At 48.7% G+C, this 20,000-nt stretch overlaps 2 protein-coding genes across 3 annotated transcripts in view; one reads left to right on the forward strand and one right to left on the reverse strand.

The window, feature by feature from the left end:
- Positions 1 to 429: 429 nt before the first annotated feature.
- gldn (gliomedin) lies at positions 430 to 5,450 on the forward strand. Its single transcript, XM_084476029.1, has 10 exons — positions 430 to 1,175; positions 1,367 to 1,418; positions 1,585 to 1,602; positions 1,735 to 1,833; positions 2,446 to 2,601; positions 2,686 to 2,811; positions 2,893 to 2,964; positions 3,063 to 3,188; positions 3,534 to 3,684; positions 3,797 to 5,450. The coding sequence occupies exons 1-10, from the start codon at positions 636 to 638 to the stop codon at positions 4,260 to 4,262; spliced, it is 1,806 nt and encodes a 601-aa protein (XP_084332155.1). The 5' UTR covers positions 430 to 635; the 3' UTR covers positions 4,263 to 5,450.
- A 1,182-nt stretch (positions 5,451 to 6,632) lies between these two features.
- LOC311356380 (dmX-like protein 2) overlaps positions 6,633 to 20,000 on the reverse strand; it is a 15,239-nt gene continuing 1,871 nt past the window's right edge. Inside the window, exons 3-14 of one of the 2 annotated variants that reach the window (XM_084476148.1) lie at positions 19,579 to 19,696; positions 18,149 to 18,214; positions 17,388 to 17,474; positions 17,100 to 17,221; positions 16,657 to 16,795; positions 15,537 to 15,597; positions 15,153 to 15,280; positions 14,372 to 14,449; positions 14,163 to 14,254; positions 14,001 to 14,053; positions 12,644 to 12,861; positions 6,874 to 7,208 (exon numbers count right to left, since the gene is read on the reverse strand). In XM_084476148.1, coding sequence (XP_084332274.1) covers positions 6,999 to 7,208; positions 12,644 to 12,861; positions 14,001 to 14,053; positions 14,163 to 14,254; positions 14,372 to 14,449; positions 15,153 to 15,280; positions 15,537 to 15,597; positions 16,657 to 16,795; positions 17,100 to 17,221; positions 17,388 to 17,474; positions 18,149 to 18,214; positions 19,579 to 19,696 — 1,372 coding nt within the window. In that variant the 3' untranslated portion in view covers positions 6,874 to 6,998. Of the gene's footprint in view, positions 7,209 to 12,643; positions 12,862 to 14,000; positions 14,054 to 14,162; positions 14,255 to 14,371; positions 14,450 to 15,152; positions 15,281 to 15,536; positions 15,598 to 16,656; positions 16,796 to 17,099; positions 17,222 to 17,387; positions 17,475 to 18,148; positions 18,215 to 19,578; positions 19,697 to 20,000 lie in introns of both variants that reach the window. The other variant, XM_084476149.1, reaches the window with a different exon arrangement.

Genomic DNA, 20,000 nt, shown 5'->3' on the forward strand with positions numbered 1-20,000 from the left:
TCTATCTATATATATATATAGATATATATATATATATATATATACATCTATCAAAAGCAACATTTAAAAACATTGTATCGTATACATAAGAACAATATATAAGACCATTTGCGTTCTTTTGTGTGAGTGATGTGCGTGTGCGTCTGTTTGTGTGTCCCTTGTGTGTGCTTGTGATGTCAGCTTGCCCACGGCGTGCCACTAAAATGGGCTGTGCTGAATTTAAATCAGGTGACTGAACAGACCCGGGTTTCATTCTGAGACAAGCCCAGAGTATTGTGTAATGCCCACTCCCACAACACTGACCCCCGTGCACACACACACATACATGATCCCAGATACACACAACCCTCGTCTCCAGCTGCATAACAACATGTACCCGGACCCTGCCTTCACAAACCCCGCTGCGCTCACTCCAGTTTGATTCACGTCTGAGTTCTCATTGGGACTGAGGTGCAGCAGAACCTGATTGAAGCTGAATTCTTTTTTTCCGCCGGATCAAAAGAGCACCAGCTTGGGATTTCTTCCACTTTCCAGTAAGAGGTTTTCTAGGAGAAGACACCGGCCCGGGGCTTCTGGGCCACTGCTCTGCTGGACCGTGGTTCTGTCCGCCAGCCGAACACGAGGCTGTCCGGTGAATGCCGCAGACGGACGTCACCATGTGGATCCCGACGCCCAGCATGACCGTCCCGCAGCGGGTGGTGCTGTACGGCGCGGCCGGCCTGGCGCTGGTCAACACCCTGGGCTTCCTGGTGCTGCTGGTGCAGCTGAACCAGCAGGGGGTCCGTCTGGAGCGGGCGGAGAGCCGCCTGGTGCTGGTGGAGCAGAGCTCGGTGGTGGAGTTCCTCCAGGAGGTGCCCCGGAGAGGAGCCTCCATGCAGGGAGCGCCGCGGGGGGAGCAAGCCCAGTACTCCAGGAACAAGAGGAGCCAGGAGGGGGAGAAGGAGGCCATCCTGGAGACGACGGAACCCACCCAGGGCGACAAGCTGGACCACCGCCACCAACAGCACCTCCACCAACACAGTCAGGAGGAGCTGCTGGTCCAGGAGGCAGGCGAGGACTTTGGGAAGAAGGTGATGAGCGAGGGCAAGGGAAAGCACAAGCAGCGTCACCATGGACACCACAAGGTGGAGGTCCAGGACGACATGATGATGATGATGACCTACTCCATGGTCCCGGTGAGAGAGCCCTTTACCCTTCTCTGTGTTCACAAAGTCACCCGTCACCTTCAAACGCGTCGCTCTGTCCTCTGTATGATTACATCATCATACCAGCGTTGGATTCAGCGACCATTAGTAACAATAGCATGACAAACGGAGTGCAAAATGACATGGTCACATTTTTTGTATTTTATGTGCCCTCAATCTAGATCAAACTTCTCATTGATATTTGCAACAGCACTAAGGGAGTTTGCATAGCAGGTATATCTTCAACCTAATAATTATTGCATTCATGTTGTTGCATTTCTGTTGTTGTTGTTAATGTTATGATGACAGCCAATGTTCATTTAGTTATTAACAGCTGCTGTTTTTCTTATTCCTTCTCAAATTGTTGTCCAATGACGTTACGTTTACTTTTCATTCGCAGGACCCCCAGGACCTCCAGGTACGCAGCGCACACATTGACCGAAACCCTTCAATTAAAGTTTCAGAACGTATCCAACCCCGCGTACCGTCGGTCTGCTCCATGACCCACATGGCCCCACTGCCCTGGGTGACGCTCTCTTTGTGTGTGCAGGGCTGTCCGGTCGGGACGGGCTGCCCGGCCACAATGGGACTGATGGCATCAACGGACTGAATGGAGTGCCCGGGGCGGACGGGAAACGTGGCAAAAGAGGTACAGAGGGAGTGGGGGTCTGCGTCTGTTGTCATCAGAGCCTGCGGGCGGGCAGAGGACACCAGCGAGATGGGTTTGGTGCAAAGGAAATGGTCCAGTGGTGGAGTGTACCCTCAGGGGTTAAATACGGCAAACCAACACGCAAACAAAAGGCACGCACGCACACACATACGTGTGCACACATTGAATGCAGTCACACACATTGAACTTTCACGCACACACACACACAAACACACGAAACCATGACCATTTCCGCCAAAAGGTTGTCATTGTTTCAGACACATGAGTCAGAATGATGAAGAGTCTAAGAATCCAAAGGTTTTCCACCGTGGGTGCTTCCCTGCTCGTGAAACATGAGTGAGCTGGAAGCTGGGAATTCTAGGCTAATGTTATTCATGGCTGTGGTGTTCGGGCTGTCGCTGAATGGGACCGGAAGAGAGCTCCCTCCGCTGCATTCTCCCACTTGACTGCTGCCCGGAATGAACCTGAAAGACGCACAGCATGAATCACCACGAGGGGCATTCGTTAAGAGACATTTACTCAGTGCTCCCAATGGCCTCAGGTCTATTGCATTTACTGTATTTCACACCGACTCTGTTCTCACACAAACAGGCGACCCGGGTGATGCAGGCCCTCCAGGTGATGCAGGCCCTCCAGGTGATGCAGGCCCACCAGGTGAAGTCGGTGTACCGGGTGAAGGAGGAGAGCCGGGCCTGCAGGGCTCCCCTGGAGAGAGGGCTGCAGCCTCCAACGACGTCATGCTAGAAGGCAAGTAGGAAGAGAGATACTTCTTGGAAGCCAAGTCAAAGTGTAACTGAGAACTAAGTTTGGTCTTCTTTCATCTCCACTTAGGTCCTCCAGGGCCCCCTGGTCCTCCGGGAACCCCAGGACCCATGGGGCCCCCGGGTCCTGCCGGTCCCCAGGGGCCCCCCAGAACCAAAAATCAGCGACCCCATCACCACGCTGCACAGACCATGGGTGAGGACCCCTGTGGTGAACTCTATATCTATGATCCCGATCTCTCACTATTGCAACAATCGCATCCACGTCTGCTTTCAGATCCGCTGCACGCCGTGCCCAACGACGAGACTGCCCACAGGAAATTCAAAGAGACGCCAGCTCCAAAGAAGGGTACACCTCCTAGCTGTCGCATGTGACTGTTCGCAAAAAGGTTCGCAAAGGAAGGTCCCTGACTGACGTCAGTGACCGGGTTGGCTTTATCTCCTCAGAGTGCCTCATCAAATCGCTGATCAACCCCCGGAACGTGATCAAGATGAAGAACACGTTCGGCACGTGGATGAAAGACACGGCCAGGCCCAACGACGAGCGCATCTGGGTGGCCGAACACTTCTCAGGTAGGAGGGCTTCAGTGGAGGGCTGAGACGATGTCGCAGTCATGTTGCTTACAGTGCTTTATCGGTCCATAACTCAATGACGACAAAATTCAAACTCCTTACTCGTTTGTGGGTGTGGAGATGGGAAGAATGAGGACGGATCCATAGCTTAATGCACAACTTATTTTCATTCAAATGAATTAAGACAATTCATTAACGTATATTATCAACATATATTATACATGAGTTTATTATTATTTCTGTACCTGTGACAAAAACCAATCACTCCGCGCCGCTGCACTGGAGCGGCACTAGAGCCGATGTTTCCACCACCGTGATTCCAGTCCATGTGTGTTTTCTCACAAGGCCGTGTGGTGATGGAGTACAAAAGCAGCGGGTCCTTCCAGAACCACAGCAGTGAGGTGATTGATCTGAAGAAGTTCTACCAGGGCTGCGGCCACGTGGTCCACAACGGATCCTTGTATTTTCACATCGCCGGGACCTCCAACATCGGCAGGCAAGTCATTCCCTTCATCCGACGATGACGACGATGTAGGACGCTCCACACGCTCATCTCCACCGGACGTTAGCGAGCCGGCAGAACGTAAACGTTTCCATTATCTCAACAGATTCGACCTGTTGACAAAGAGGCTGTACACCCTGTCCATCGACAACGCCATGCACCACAACCTCTCCTACCTGCTGGCCAACTCCAAGACCTACTTCAAAGTGGCGGCGGACGAGAACGGCATGTGGCTGATCTTCGCGTCCAGCGTGGACGAGAGCATCATGGTGGCTCAGCTTGACCAGAAGACCTTCTCCGTCACGTCCTACATCAACACCACCTACCCGCGCACCAAGGCCGGCAACGCCTTCATCACCTGCGGCGTCCTCTACGTCACAGACACCAAGGACACCCGGGTCAGCTTCGCCTTCGACCTGCTGAAGGGGAAGCCGGTCAACGTGACCTTTGACCTGAGGTCGCCCGGGGGCGTGCTGGCCATGCTCTCCTACAGCCCCAAGGAACGGCTGCTGTACGCCTGGGACCACGGCCACGTGCGGCTCTACGTGGTGCACTTCCTGTCTGACGACTGAGTACGTCTTTGTGTAACGGATGTATTTCCATCATGTGTACACCTTAAGGTACTCGCACAAGAACAAGAACACGCGTTTTGTTGTAGTGACGTGAGCACGTTTTTAAAAGCTTTGGCTGACCACTGCCGTGTCTCTTTATCGTGGTCCCATTTTCTAGGCGTCATCCGTAAGACTTAAGTATGCAAGTACTCAAATGTATGTCTTTACTAAGGTTTGCCATACAGATAAGAGGTATAATGTAGTTGGATTTTAATCTTATCTGATTGGGGTTCCAAGCGTTCTTTCCGTATTTATTTATTGTGTTTTAATGTTAAAGTGAACCTTTGTGCTGTATTCATTCCCTGCTCCTGTATAAGAAACAATGAACCACGTAACATTATGAAAGAGGTCTGTTGTCATTTATAAGAATTGCGACTCACTTCCCGGTTTCAATGTAGTTTCCTGTGAATGATTTTTTCCCCATCTATTAATTGCATGACGTGAATCCAATAGAATATAACGGAATTCCAGAACCTTCCGATCATTTTGCTGGGTCAAAATGTCCCCGGCCTTGCAAGTGATAATCACGAGTATTGACAGCAAACCAAAAGACCAACGCAGCATAAAAATCAACCCGATGAAATCAAAATAATTTATTAACCTTACAAAGGCAGCGGTCGTACAACGGCGGCGGCGAGCCCACGAGCCTCCAGACTCCAGGGCTCGGGGGTCGCCGTGCGTTGTTGGCCTCATACTTGCATTAGGTGTTGCCTACACACACCCACACGTACAGACGCACACACACACACACACACACATGCACACATCATACGAAACCACACACAACAACACGCACCATTAGGACCACTATTGAAACACAGAGATGCATACAGTACACATGGTGGGCGATGGTGGGAGAGAAACACAAATCCTTTTAATAAATACCACACATACACTTAACAAAAGGTACATCTATTCCAGCTGGTATGTTCAAAATAAAGAAAACATTTTTATGTTTGTACAAGCTGTTGTGGTACTTCATATATATATATAGATTTATTTATATTTATATACTTTATATATTAAAACTATTTCAAACTTCTCACTACTCTGCCAAATAAAGCCAGACATTCATTTGTATATAACAGTAGTTTCTTCCTTGTTAGCCTATCTGTTTGAAATAAAGGTTTGTTTTTTATAGTGTCTCAAGATTTGAGTGCAAATATTTATTTGTGATGAGTGGAAGAGTTTAAAACAACTAGTGAGAAAACACACACTTACGTACAGTATACCATGTTGCACTATCTCCCTGTTCGATCAATAACACTCCTTACATTCCTAACATAAAAGGCAATAAGTTAACATAAATAGTTGTTTTTTACAAGGGAATTGCCAAACAACCAACCAACCAAACAAACAAACACATACATAAATTACTAAATTAAAAACAAACAAGAAATTATGTTTTAAAAAAAACATCTTGTGCAAAACCAGAAAGTGAACCTTTTGTGTTTCTGCTCACGAGGGCGGGGGGGGGGGGGGGTGAAGGGGCGGAGTTAGAGTTGTATTGGGGGGATTGGACCAGACAAATGAGACACTTAAACCACAGTCACAGAAGTTCAAACACGTCGTCACCAACAGGGACGAGGGCAGGCAGGCAGGCAGGCTGGGAGAGTGGGGAGGAAAGGGGGGGGACGTGTACAGATGGCGGGACACTGGAACGTGGGGCGAGGTGGGTGTGGGTTCGATTGGGGGGGGGGGCACACACAGAGGAAACAAGAGACTCCCAGAAAAAAACGGCGGCTGGAGCCTTCCAGACCAGGTCTGGACCATGTGAGCGGGCAGCCAGTGGAAACACACAGGGCACGACCAGAGCAAACACAGAGTCCCCCCCCCGTCCACCTGCATATGGAGGAGTGGGGGGCAGTGAGGTTAAAAAGCATTGAAAACTAAATTTTGGGTTCCAACAACTCGATTCACAACTCTATTAAACCACTTGACTTCATCACAAACCACAGTGCTGGGTAAAAGTAGATGCCAAGAGAAATGTCAGCATGTGGGCACAAAATGACGACAGTTACACACCTTTTTTTGAGAGTTTTGCTTGAGCACTTTTACAGAGCACTACCAACAGACCTGTGATTGCACCGCGGAACGACAACAGGACATGCATAGCTTCCCCACGGACGCACTCTACGACTAGAGAGTCTGGAGTTAAATGACGGTAAATCTAGCGTGTTTAAAATCAAGTATGGCCGACCGTTTTGCGTGTCGCTTCTCTGCGCTCTTGGTTGCTCAGGAGAAAACAAAATGTATACATATATGTTTAAACGCTGGAGCGTTCTTCCCTTTTAAGGACATGACGCCATGATCCTCTTTTTTTTTTTTTTTGTCAACGGCAAACCTGCAGAACTGCGCGCGGAAACAACAGAAAAAATCGCCAAAAGTTGAGCCCTCTTTCTGGCTCCTTATTCCTTTCCTGTCCTGACAACGCACACACACACACACACACACACACACACACACACACACACACACACACACACACACACACACACACACACACACACACACACACACACACACCAGTAACATCCATTCGAATCACTGTTACACAAGCCGTCGTGACTTCTCTCTCTCTCTCTCTCTCTCTGTCTCTCTCTCTCTGCGAGGCCTGCAGCCGGTGTGTGTGTGGGGTGGTGGCGGCGGTGTTAGTGTGGAGCAGCTAGTGGGGGTGGAGGGGGGGGGGCTGCAGAGCTACAGGCCGTCGTAGATGCTGCCGGGGAGGTTGTAGCGGTCGGGGAGCACGCGCATCTTCAGCGTGCCGTCGGCGCCGCAGGTGAAGATGCGGTTGCCGGGCCTCGTCTCCACCTGCATCACCCCGGCGCCGATGTTGCGGAAGATGGACTGCTTGGCGTGCTCGGTGCTGAAGGAGTGCATGAGCCCGTGGCCCGCCATCTTCCACACCTGGGGGGGGGGGACACAGGGGAGATGGATGGGGGAGATAGGGAGGGGGGGAGGAGGGTTAGATCAAGACGTATGAGGGGCCGTATGGGACATTATTCAGAATAAGCATGCGCATACACATATGAAACCAAACTCATTCACATACTATACTGAAAACCTCACACACATACAACTGAGAAGCTTTTACATACACAACTGAAACACTCTCACACAAACTACTGAAAAATTATACACTCACATACACAACTGAAAAGCTTGCATAAAAACTAGTGAAACCTCTCACACTCACTATTGAACACCTCTCACACACACTACTGAAAATTAAACCTCTCACACACACTACTGAAAACCTCTTACACTCACTACTGAAAACCTCTCACACTCACTACTGAAAACCTCTCACACTCACTACTGAAAACCTCTCACACACACTACTGAAAACCTCTCACACTCACTACTGAAAACCTCTCACACTCACTACTGAAAACCTCTCACACACACTACTGAAAATTAAACCTCTCACACACACTACTGAAAACCTCTCACACACACTACTGAAAATTAAACCTCTCACACACACTACTGAAAACCTCTCACACTCACTACTGAAAACCTCTCACACTCACTACTGAAAATTAAACCTCTCACACACACTACTGAAAACCTCTCACACTCACTACTGAAAACCTCTCACACTCACTACTGAAAACCTCTCACACACACTACTGAAAATTAAACCTCTCACACACACTACTGAAAACCTCTCACACACACTACTGAAAACTTCTCACACACACTACTGAAAACCTCTCACACACACTACTGAAAAGCTTGCATAAAAACTAGTGGAACCTTTCACATAGACTACTGAAATTCTTTCACACATACTAGTAAAATGTGCTCATATACACAGCTAAAAAAATATCCTCTCACACACACATATAAAACCATTCACTTACTATACTGAAAACCTCACACACATACAAGTGAAAAGCTTTTACATACACAACTGAAACACTCTCACACAAACAACTGAAAAGCTCTCGTAACAACTAGTGGAACCTTTCACATAGACTACTGAAATCCTTTCACACGTACTAGTAAAATGTACTCATATACACAACTGAAAAATTCTCTCTCTCATACACACATGAAACCATTCACATACTATACTGAAAATCTCATATGTATGTGAAAGTGTTTCACTCGTATGTGTGCGAGGATTTCAGTGAAAACGGAAGGCGTTTCAGTGAAAACGGAAGGCGTTTCAGTGAAAACGGAAGGCGTTTCAGTTGAAAAGGAAGGCGTTTCAGTTGAAAAGGAAGGCGTTTCAGTTGAAACGGAAGGTGGTTGAAAAAATAAAGAATAGACACAGACATGCTACAGACACAGGCGCTACACTCGAATTAAGACCCCTAGATAATGCGATTCATAGTCGAGCTAAGCGTGCTTCGAATTGGATTATGCGTTGAATTGCGTTCTGCGCATGTTCGAGATCTTTTCCCGGGGCCGTGAGCCAGAAGTATGAAGAGACGATAGTCGTGTTGTTGTCGCCGCCGTCGGATTAGGGATAACGAGAAACGGCGATTTATTTAAAAAGGTGGCGCAGAAGATGGAGGAAGCCGGTGAATGTAGTTACCCCCTATAAGAATTGTGTCCCGGCCGCGGGAGCGCGCATGGCATGCATTCATTAAAGGTGGAAGCACACGGACAATACGCTTCGATTTCACCCAAGGCTGAATTAAAAGTACATGTTTTTCTAAATGTGGATCATCAACGAGGTTGTAAAGTAGTAACTTAGGGCACATCTGTCAAAATAAATGTTTTTTTTCTCCCGACGTGTTTACGATCTTTATTCATTCTTTGCGCCGCGGCGGGGAATGTATACGGACGGGCGGCGGAGGGGCTGCTCCGGTGGGAGAAAGGTGTTTTCAGCAGACAGCTGTCAACTAACTTTGGGTCGGCGATTTATTAAAAAAGCTGGCGCAGAAGATTGAGGAAGCCGGTGTCGTGCCAATGTAGTTACCCCCTATAAGGAGTGTATCATCATCAACGTGCATTCAGTACACACTACGCTTAGATTTAACCCAAGGCTGAATTAAAAGTCCATGTTTTTCTAAATGTTGCTCATCAACGAGGTTGTAAAATAACTACGATCTTTATTAATTCATTGCGCCGCGGCCGAACTGACGGGGGTATTCTCTGATATTATGAATCTTACAGACTGCGTCGGGTTCTCCGACTCTGGTACTTCCACAACAAGTAAAGACTCCTAGTCGGGTTTATCTCGCCCATGGGGAAAAAGGAATTGGGGGAAATTAACTTTGGCTTTGACTCTCTGAAGTCCAGATTGAAACGCGACATGGAGGAGAAAGCGATGTTTCAGCAGACACTTGTCAGTTCACTTCGGGTCCATATCATTTCTCCGACGCTCCATTGTTCTGACCTCTCGGTCGTATGCGGACTCCTACGCCGGCAGAGCAGCCGGAGGAGTCGGCATACGACTGAGAGGTCGAATGAGTTTGTTGTTGCTGGTGACGTAAAGAGGTCTACCGAATTAAGCTGTGCATGTAAACGTATGTAGCGCCAGTGTCTGTGTCCATTCTTTATTTTTTCAACCACCTTCCGTTTCAACTGAAACGCCTTCCTTTTCAACTGAAACGCCTTCCTTTTCAACTGAAACGCCTTCCTTTTCAACTGAAACGCCTTCCGTTTTCACTGAAACGCCTTCCGTTTTCACTGAAATCCTCGCACACATACGAGTGAAACACTTTCACATACATATGAGATTTTCAGTATAGTATGTGAATGGTTTCATGTGTGTATGAGAGAGAGAATTTTTCAGTTGTGTATATGAGCACATTTTACTAGTACGTGTGAAAGGATTTCAGTAGTCTATGTGAAAGGTTCCACTAGTTGTTACGAGAGCTTTTCAGTTGTTTGTGTGAGAGTGTTTCAGTTGTGTATGTAAAAGCTTTTCACTTGTATGTGTGTGAGGTTTTCAGTATAGTAAGTGAATGGTTTTATATGTGTGTGTGAGAGGATATTTTTTTAGCTGTGTATATGAGCACATTTTACTAGTATGTGTGAAAGCATTTCAGTAGTCTATGTGAAAGGTTCCACTAGTTTTTATGCAAGCTTTTCAGTAGTGTGTGTGAGAGGTTTTCAGTAGTGTGTGTGAGAAGTTTTCAGTAGTGTGTGTGAGAGGTTTTCAGTAGTGTGTGTGAGAAGTTTTCAGTAGTGTGTGTGAGAGGTTTTCAGTAGTGTGTGTGAGAGGTTTAATTTTCAGTAGTGTGTGTGAGAGGTTTTCAGTAGTGAGTGTGAGAGGTTTTCAGTAGTGAGTGTGAGAGGTTTTCAGTAGTGTGTGTGAGAGGTTTAATTTTCAGTAGTGTGTGTGAGAGGTTTTCAGTAGTGAGTGTGAGAGGTTTTCAGTAGTGAGTGTGAGAGGTTTTCAGTAGTGTGTGTGAGAGGTTTAATTTTCAGTAGTGTGTGTGAGAGGTTTTCAGTAGTGTGTGTGAGAGGTTTTCAGTAGTGAGTGTGAGAGGTTTTCAGTAGTGTGTGTGAGAGGTTTAATTTTCAGTAGTGAGTGTGAGAGGTTTTCAGTAGTGAGTGTGAGAGGTTTTCAGTAGTGTGTGTGAGAGGTTTAATTTTCAGTAGTGTGTGTGAGAGGTTTTCAGTAGTGTGTGTGAGAGGTTTTCAGTAGTGAGTGTGAGAGGTTTTCAGTAGTGAGTGTGAGAGGTTTTCAGTAGTGTGTGTGAGAGGTTTAATTTTCAGTAGTGTGTGTGAGAGGTTTTCAGTAGTGAGTGTGAGAGGTTTTCAGTAGTGAGTGTGAGAGGTTTTCAGTAGTGTGTGTGAGAGGTTTAATTTTCAGTAGTGTGTGTGTGAGAGGTTTTCAGTAGTGTGTGTGAGAGGTTTTCAGTAGTGAGTGTGAGAGGTTTTCAGTAGTGTGTGTGAGAGGTTTAATTTTCAGTAGTGAGTGTGAGAGGTTTTCAGTAGTGAGTGTGAGAGGTTTTCAGTAGTGTGTGTGAGAGGTTTAATTTTCAGTAGTGTGTGTGAGAGGTTTTCAGTAGTGTGTGTGAGAGGTTTAATTTTCAGTAGTGTGTGTGAGAGGTTTTCAGTAGTGTGTGTGAGAGGTTTTCAGTAGTGAGTGTGAGAGGTTTTCAGTAGTGTGTGTGAGAGGTTTTCAGTAGTGAGTGTAAGAGGTTTTCAGTAGTGTGTGTGAGAGGTTTAATTTTCAGTAGTGTGTGTGAGAGGTGTTCAATAGTGAGTGTGAGAGGTTTCACTAGTTTTTATGCAAGCTTTTCAGTTATGTATGTGAGTGTATAATTTTTCAGTAGTTTGTGTGAGAGTGTTTCAGTTGTGTATGTAAAAGCTTTTCAGTTGTATGTGTGTGAGGTTTTCAGTATAGTATGTGAATGAGTTTGGTTTCATATGTGTATGCGCATGCTTATTCTGAATAATGTCCCATACGGCCCCTCATAAAGACGGGCTGGGAGTCGATAAGTCTGTCGCTAGCCGGCGTGTCGATGAAGAGCTGAAAACGTTTGGTTGAGATCGCGGTACGTTTGCAGCACTGTCGGGTGTGGCTGTGTGAGGACGTTCACGTGGATGACAGCACTGTCGGGTGTGGCTGTGTGAGGACGTTCACGTGGACGGGGACACAGACGTTTGGTCGTGACAGCAGCAAATAAGAATGCAATCCCCGATCCAGGGAAAGAAAGCCCTGGAACACACGGAGGGGTTCTGAGGTTCTGAGGGGTTCTGAGGGGTTCTGAGGGGTTCTGAGGTTCTGAGGGGTTCTGAGGTTCTGAGGGGTTCTGAGGGGCTCTGAGGTTCTGAGGGGTTCTGAGAGGTTCTGAGGGGTTCTGAGAGGGTTCTGAGGGGTTCTGAGAGGTTCTGAGGGGTTCTGAGAGGGTTCTGAGGGGTTCTGAGGGGTTCTGAGGTTCTGAGAGGTTCTGAGGTTCTGAGGGGTTCTGAGGGGCTCTGAGGGGCTCTGAGGGGTTCTGAGGGGTTCTGAGGGGCTCTGAGGGGTTCTGAGGTTCTGAGGGGTTCTGAGGTTCTGAGGGGGTTCTGAGGGGTTCTGAGGGGCTCTGAGGGGCTCTGAGGTTCTGAGGGGTTCTGAGGTTCTGAGGGGTTCTGAGGGGTTCTGAGGGGTTCTGAGGGGGTTCTGAGGGGTTCTGAGGGGCTCTGAGGGGCTCTGAGAGGGTTCTGAGGGGTTCTGAGGGGTTCTGAGGGGTTCTGAGGTTCTGAGGGGTTCTGAGGGGTTCTGAGGGGTTCTGAGGGGGTTCTGAGGGGTTCTGAGGGGCTCTGAGGGGCTCTGAGGGGGTTCTGAGGGGTTCTGAGGTTCTGAGGGGTTCTGAGGGGTTGTGAGGGGTACTGAGGGGGTTCTGAGGGGCTCTGAGGGGTTCTGAGGGGTACTGAGGGGCGCCCCTCACCTTCATGTTGCCCTCGGCGGAGCCGGTGACGAAGAAGTCCTCGGCGGCGTCCAGGGCCAGCGCCTTGATGGCCGAGTCGTGGGCCTGGAAGGTGTGCAGCAGCTGCCTCTGGCGGATGTCGAACACGCACACGAAGCCCTTGCGGCCGCCCGTGATCAGCAGCTGGTGCTTGGAAGCGTACTGCAGCACCGTGGCGCCGTTGTCGTGGCACGGGAAGGCTGGCCCACGGGAGGACCAGAGGGGGGAGGAGAATGAATAGAGTTCAAGAGAAGCCCTTTTTATAGTGCGATGGTGTTGTGTGTTGATGTTGTGGGTTTCTATCTTGATGTGTATTAGTTCTACCGATTCGTATTCATATTGTGTATTAATATAGTGACCAGTACACAGAGGGTGATATGTTTGCATTGTGGTACGTGTTTGTGTTTTGATCCACGTTTACTTCGGGCTATGTAGAAAATCAATCAATAACCCCCCCCCCCCCCCCCCCCCCCCCAAAAAAAAGCAGGATTGCCCCCCAGTGGATCCAGACGAGACCGCCCTGTCTGAGCGTCACGGCGGCGGCGGCGCTGGGACAGCTCTGCAGCGTGCGTGCGTTAGAGCGCGACGCCGCGTCCCCAGCGGCTGCTCGGCGACAGGAGGCCGGAGCGACCGCTGAACGACCTCAACGACAGAGCGACACACACAGCGGGAGACAGAGAGACACACACAGCGGGAGACAGAGAGACACACACAGCGGGAGACAGAGAGACACACACAGCGGGAGACAGAGAGACACACACAGCGGGAGACAGAGAGACACACACAGCGGGAGACAGAGAGACACACACAGCGGGGGACAGAGAGACACACACAGCGGGGGACAGAGAGACACACACAGCGGGAGACAGAGAGACACACACAGCGGGAGACAGAGAGACACACACAGCGGGGGACAGAGAGACACACACAGCGGGGGACAGAGAGACACACACAGCGGGAGACAGAGAGACACACACAGCGGGAGACAGAGAGACACACACAGCGGGAGACAGAGAGACACACACAGCGGGAGACAGAGAGACACACACAGCGGGGGACAGAGAGACACACACAGCGGGGGACAGAGAGACACACACAGCGGGAGACAGAGAGACACACACAGCGGGAGACAGAGAGACACACACAGCGGGAGACAGAGAGACACACACAGCGGGAGACAGAGAGACACACACAGCGGGAGACAGAGAGACACACACAGCGGGAGACAGAGAGACACACACAGCGGGGGACAGAGAGACACACACAGCGGGAGACAGAGAGACACACACAGCGGGAGACAGAGAGACACACACAGCGGCGTGGGGGGAGCTGCTCTTACCGTGGACCATGCTGTTGCCGGGAGAGACCAGAGTATCCCACAGGCACACGTTCCTGCGGGGACAGAGACACGGGGTTGCATGCAGAGTGTTAGTGCCTGGATGGGTCTGGCTGGGTGCTTTTCTCCTCTAGGGGTAAATAGGAGGGGGGTGCGGTTGCTGACTTGTTGTCGTTGGACTGGCCGGCCGTGGCGATGAGGCTGGAGGAGGTGATGAAGGCAAAGTCACCGCAGGCCTTCGTATGGCATTGCCAACTCTGGGGTAAGGAGGGGAAAACAGAAGGGTTTGATGGGAGACACGTTACACACATGTGTTCATGTTGTGTACGCATTAATCCGCTGCTCTGTATTCATACGGAGATGTGTGCACTCACCAGGTAGGGCTTGGGGTTGGAGGACGTCTGGTTGACCTGCCAGAGACTGAGGTAGCCCTCTCCGTCAGCAACACCACACTGCAGGAAACACACCACCAGGATCACCGCTTACAACGGGGTCGACGGAACACAGGCGGTGGCTGTGGCCACGTGTGTGTGTGTACTCATACTTGTGTGCATGTACGTACTGTACGTACATGCACACATATATGAGTACACGCTCTGACGTGGATACATATATATATATATACTGTACGTGCCAAGAGACTATAGCCGTTTCTCAATTCGCGTTCTCGTGTGTACTCGTGTACTTGCGTTCTCGATAAACGTCATCAGTGGTAGCCCAAGCACTGTTCCAATTCCAAGTACGCGAGTACGCGAGTACTGTCGTAAAAAAAAGTGTTCTCGATGCGTTCTCGATGAGGCCGTTCTACCGAGGACGCATCGGAGGTGACTCGTGTGGACTTGGGACCGTTAAATATCCCAGAATGCATCATCGAGTCCGCTGCTGTTCCAGTTGCAGGTGCGTACTCGCGTTCTCGGAAGTCTGTACTTGAAAGTCCGGACTTGCCAAGTACGTACTTCCAAGTCCGCGAGTACGTAGTCCGCGTACTTGGTATTGAGAAACGGCTAAACAGAATCACCCCAATGTATTGAATCATTTGGCTGATAAGAATTTGCTCAATAGTGCGGTGATCAAAACAAGGTTGGACATCCATAGACCTCCACAGAGTGAACTCAGAGCATGACGTAAGGAGTGCAGAGCCCCAGGGGGCCACACCTTGTTGCCCTGGGAGTTGAAGTACAGGCGGGTGACTCTGGCGTTGCCCGCCTGCCTGAAGCAAATGAGCTGCTGGGGTCTGTTCCACTCAAACATCCTCACGCTGCCGTCCTGAGCGCCCGTCATGTCTGAACGGACACACACACACACACACACACGTGCACGCACACGCACACACGCACACACGTGCACGCACACACACACACACGCACGCACACGCACACACACACACGCACGCACACGATAAGCTTTGTTGTTGATTTTGGTTACAAAACTAAACTTTGAAACAAAGCCACAAATCAATGAAGTGAACGGCTAAATAAAATGCACGACAATAACAATCAACACAGATCATTCATTACAAATGACGGATGAGTCACTTACAATACTGATAGATGGGGTGTGATGTCATTCGTTTCACGTTGTTCAAGTTCCTCTTCATGATCTGTGAAAACAGGACAGAGCGGGACATGAGGAAGATCCAGACAACAGAGAGGGTCTCGACCCAGAGGGTCTCAGCCCAGAGGGTCTCAACCCAGAGGGTCTCAACCCAGAGGGTCTCAGCCCAGAGGGTCTCAGCCCAGAGGGTCTCAACCCAGAGGGTCTCAAACCCAGAGGGTCTCGACCCAGAGGGTCTCAGCCCAGAGGGTCTCAGCCCAGAGGGTCTCAACCCAGAGGGTCTCAACCCAAAGGGTCTCAACCCAGAGGGTCTCAGCCCAGAGGGTCTCAGCCCAGAGGGTCTCAAACCCTGAGAGCCGACAGTCCGGCCTTGATGTACATCTCTGCAGGACTGGAGCTTGTCCCCTCGTCACTCGTCACTTGTAGATAAAAACATTTGACCCTAAATGAGCAGATGTTTTAGAAAGGGGCTGACTGACGTTCCATGTCTGTGGCTATTGTTCACGCTCAGAAATCGGCAGCCAAAGCATATACTGTATATATATATATATATATATATATATATACAGTACACACACACACACACAGCGTGCACCGCGCTGTGTCCCTGGCTGAGGGAGCGTGACGCAGATGTGTGCCTTGGAGGAGTGGGGACTATCTCAACACCCAGGCAGGCTGAGGATCAGACTCAGCACGCAGGCTGTTTAGTCCCCACTCATCAGTTGGGCCAGACTCACTGATAAGCAGTGATACAGACCATAATAAACACACACACACACACACACACACACACACAGAAAGAAAGAAAGAAATAGAAAAAAAGCCTAGCCCTTAGAAGCAGTGTGTTCAGCGTTTGTTTACAGGAATTATAATTCAGGAAGGATGCAGAAGGGGTCAAACCATCTAGAATGCGTCACATACTATACAGTAAACCAACGTAACGCAGGGGACACACAGTCTAAACAAAAGAGACAGCCAGTACAGTCAACTCAGAAAACGTCCCCCTGCTGGCAGCGACCTGCCACTACACACACACACACACACACTACACTACACTACACAGCTGGTGCCTACTCTGTGCGGGTGCATGCGTATGCTCTCTTACCACGCTGGCCCCCATGCTGGTCTGCCCGCTGCCCAGCCAGGGCATGGAGGCGGAGACGGCCATCTGCTGGGGGGCGAAGGGGGAGCTGCTGGCCTGGGCGATGTTGGTGTGAGAGGAGCGGTGGTCCATGTCGTCGGAGCTGTGGTGTCATGAAACCAGCGTTTTGGTGTAAATGTCACACGGATTACATCACGGCCGACTCACTGACGCTCTTAAACCTGCACTTAGCTGCATGTAAGGGTACGGGTATAATCGGAGAAGGGGGTGATTGGAAGTGTGCATTTTAATGTAGTTGTTTTTTTAAGATAAAATTAAAATGTAGGCAGTCGTGTTGTAGTCACAGCCGCCGATACCAATACTATGGGCTAATTGTGCTAAGAGCGAATTAAACCAATACTTAATGTGGTCTTAAAACGACAGCATATCCCAAGCATTGGTCTGACCTGCGAGACTCTTTGTCAAAGTCCTCTCCTATCCAGGTGAACGGCTGGGCGGCCACCAGCGTGGACACGTCCACCTCCTGGACGTCATGCGTGGACGCCAGCACAATCTCGTTGGAGTTGGCCTGTCACAGGGGAAACAACGAGGTGTGGAGACGGGTTGGTCCAACGTTGTCCATCAGCGCAGCATTTCATTTAAACCGCCTGGTTCCGCGTACGAAACAACGTGAACATTTGCTAGGACCTTCAGTCTTTGTGGCCCCTGGAGGTGCCAGGTTACAGAAGCCGTACCTTGTTGATGGCAAAGGCCATGATGATATCGGACTCCTTGTGGATGATTTTGGCTTTGCCCCCCGGGTAGCCCAGATCAGCCTCCACCTGGTTACAGAAAAGGCATCAAAACAAAGAGAAACGGGACGGTTACTTTGATTCAGTTCAGATGGATGTAACTGGTCAGCCTCACAGTCATCATGCAGGTTAGTGGGCTGGTGAGGAACAGCACGTCCAGGGAGTGTCCCGGCCCAAAGGGAAGATTAAAGCGCTTCCCCCCCAACAGAATCATCCCCCGAATGGACAGCGGAGAAGAAGGAGGGAACACGGAGACAGAGGGCCAAGTGTGAGTCGGTTAAAACGGAAACACAGAAATTGAGAAAGAGGGAGAGGCCATGGCGAGGTCATATTCATACAGGTCAGCTGAGGTTACGGAGGAGTTCCCGGGGGAGAAAGTGAAGGCAGGGGAACCCTCAAAGCATCTAGACAGAGCTCTGCCAGAGGAGACAGACGGAGGGATGGAGACAGGGCCACCGTTTGGACATGCTCGGAAGCCATCCTCCGATGCTAGGGGTTAGAGGAAACGCTAAACCTCAACCTTCAATTGCCTCCAGTTACCTGGTCTTATCCACGCGTGTGACGGTGTGACGGTGGTACCCAACCCTTCCACTCACCAAAATAAGACGGACCAACGGACAAGACGAATGGGTGCACAAGAGGGACAGACTGATTGGCTGATTGACAAGAGAGAGACCCGGAGCTTGAGAGGGGAGCGATACTACCTTACGAGGACGGCTAGCTCCTGCAAGGCACTTTTTGCTTAGATGGTCCGAGTGGTTTTCTACACACTGCACAACACAACACAACACAACACACACACACACACACACACACACGGTAGCAAAATGGACGCCGCAACATAAAATGCACAAACGCACACGAAGCACAGCATAGCACAACAAACATGCACAAACAACACAGATACACAAACACACAGACGAATAAGTATATAAATAAAACAAACACATGAAATCAAAATAAAATGAGATTGGGTTTACACAGCCTTTGAAAAAAAAAAAAAAAAGAAAAAACTGCCATGTTTGTGTCAACTAACAGTTGAGTTCACAGGTCATGAAGAAGGGATCAATGCATAGATTACAACATAATCAAACACAAGCCTACAGCCTGCACCACTTTCTCAGATACTGAATCTCTGAGTGTACACAGTTCACTAATGGTAGTGAATCTCTGAGTGTACACAGTTCACTAACGTACTGGATCTCTGAGTGTACACAGTTCACTAACGTACTGAATCTCTGAGTGTACACAGTTCACTAACGTACTGGATCTCTGAGTGTACACAGTTCACTAACGTACTGGATCTCTGAGTGTACACAGTTCACTAACGTACTGGATCTCTGAGTGTACACAGTTCACTAACGTACTGAATCTCTGAGTGTACACAGTTCACTAACGTACTGAATCTCTGAGTGTACACAGTTCACTAACGTACTGGATCTCTGAGTGTACACAGTTCACTAACGTACTGGATCTCTGAGTGTACACAGTTCACTAACGTACTGGATCTCTGAGTGTACACAGTTCACTAACGTACTGAATCTCTGAGTGTACACAGTTCACTAACGTACTGAATCTCTGAGTGTACACAGTTCACTAACGTACTGAATCTCTGAGTGTACACAGTTCACTAACGTACTGAATCTCTGAGTGTACACAGTTCACTAACGTACTGAATCTCTGAGTGTACACAGTTCACTAACGGTACTGGATTTGTTGATGTCTGAGGAAGTGACAGCGACAGCCATAACAACACCAGATATACATGCCATATCTTAACATAAAGATTGAATCGAGAGAAAGTTATTACTCTTGACTTCAAGATAATATAAATAAATATGGGGGCATAGATCCCTCATAACAAAACCATACAAAAAAATGAATTATTAAAAAATGCTAAACTTGTGATTGTTTTGGACTTGAAATGTTGAAATGATTTCAAGTGAAATGTCTCAAATGGTTTAAAATAATATTGTGAGTTAACCAGATACAGTTTCCTGCACACCGAAGCAACAGACCTCAACGGGGGAAATTTCGTACATCAATTCAGACATCCAAAAAAACAAAGATATACAATTATGAGAACCTTAACAGAAACATGAGAGGAGTGGCTCTGTGATGACGGCTCTCTGACCTCAAACTGCCTCCTCTTCTTGGTGAAGATGTAACGAATCAAAGTCTCCTGGAGGACTTCCTGTTTGACCAGGAAGTGCCAGAGACGCCGGACCGGGAAGGATGAAGTGTTCTTAGTTCTGAAAAAACAAAATGAAATAATGAAGAAGATGATTTAAATATACTAACTACTTTAAGCTAGGCTAGGTCATTTATTTTGGAAGTCTTTTTCGTCATCTGTTGAAATTCTCCTTACATCATGACAGCAATCAGCAAATCAAATGCTCTGACTATAAAATTAGATTAATCTGGTATCTGTGGCTGTCACCGGCCTGTAATAAGCCCGTCCAATAATTTAATTTGACGGATTAATCGGATTAAACGATAAATGTCTACCTAACTACTGCCCCAACTTGTGACTACTATGACTAACTAAAGATGATG

The sequence above is a fragment of the Micromesistius poutassou genome, assembly GCF_964030765.1.
Source record: "Micromesistius poutassou genome assembly, chromosome: 12".
Lineage (NCBI taxonomy): Eukaryota > Metazoa > Chordata > Actinopteri > Gadiformes > Gadidae > Micromesistius > Micromesistius poutassou.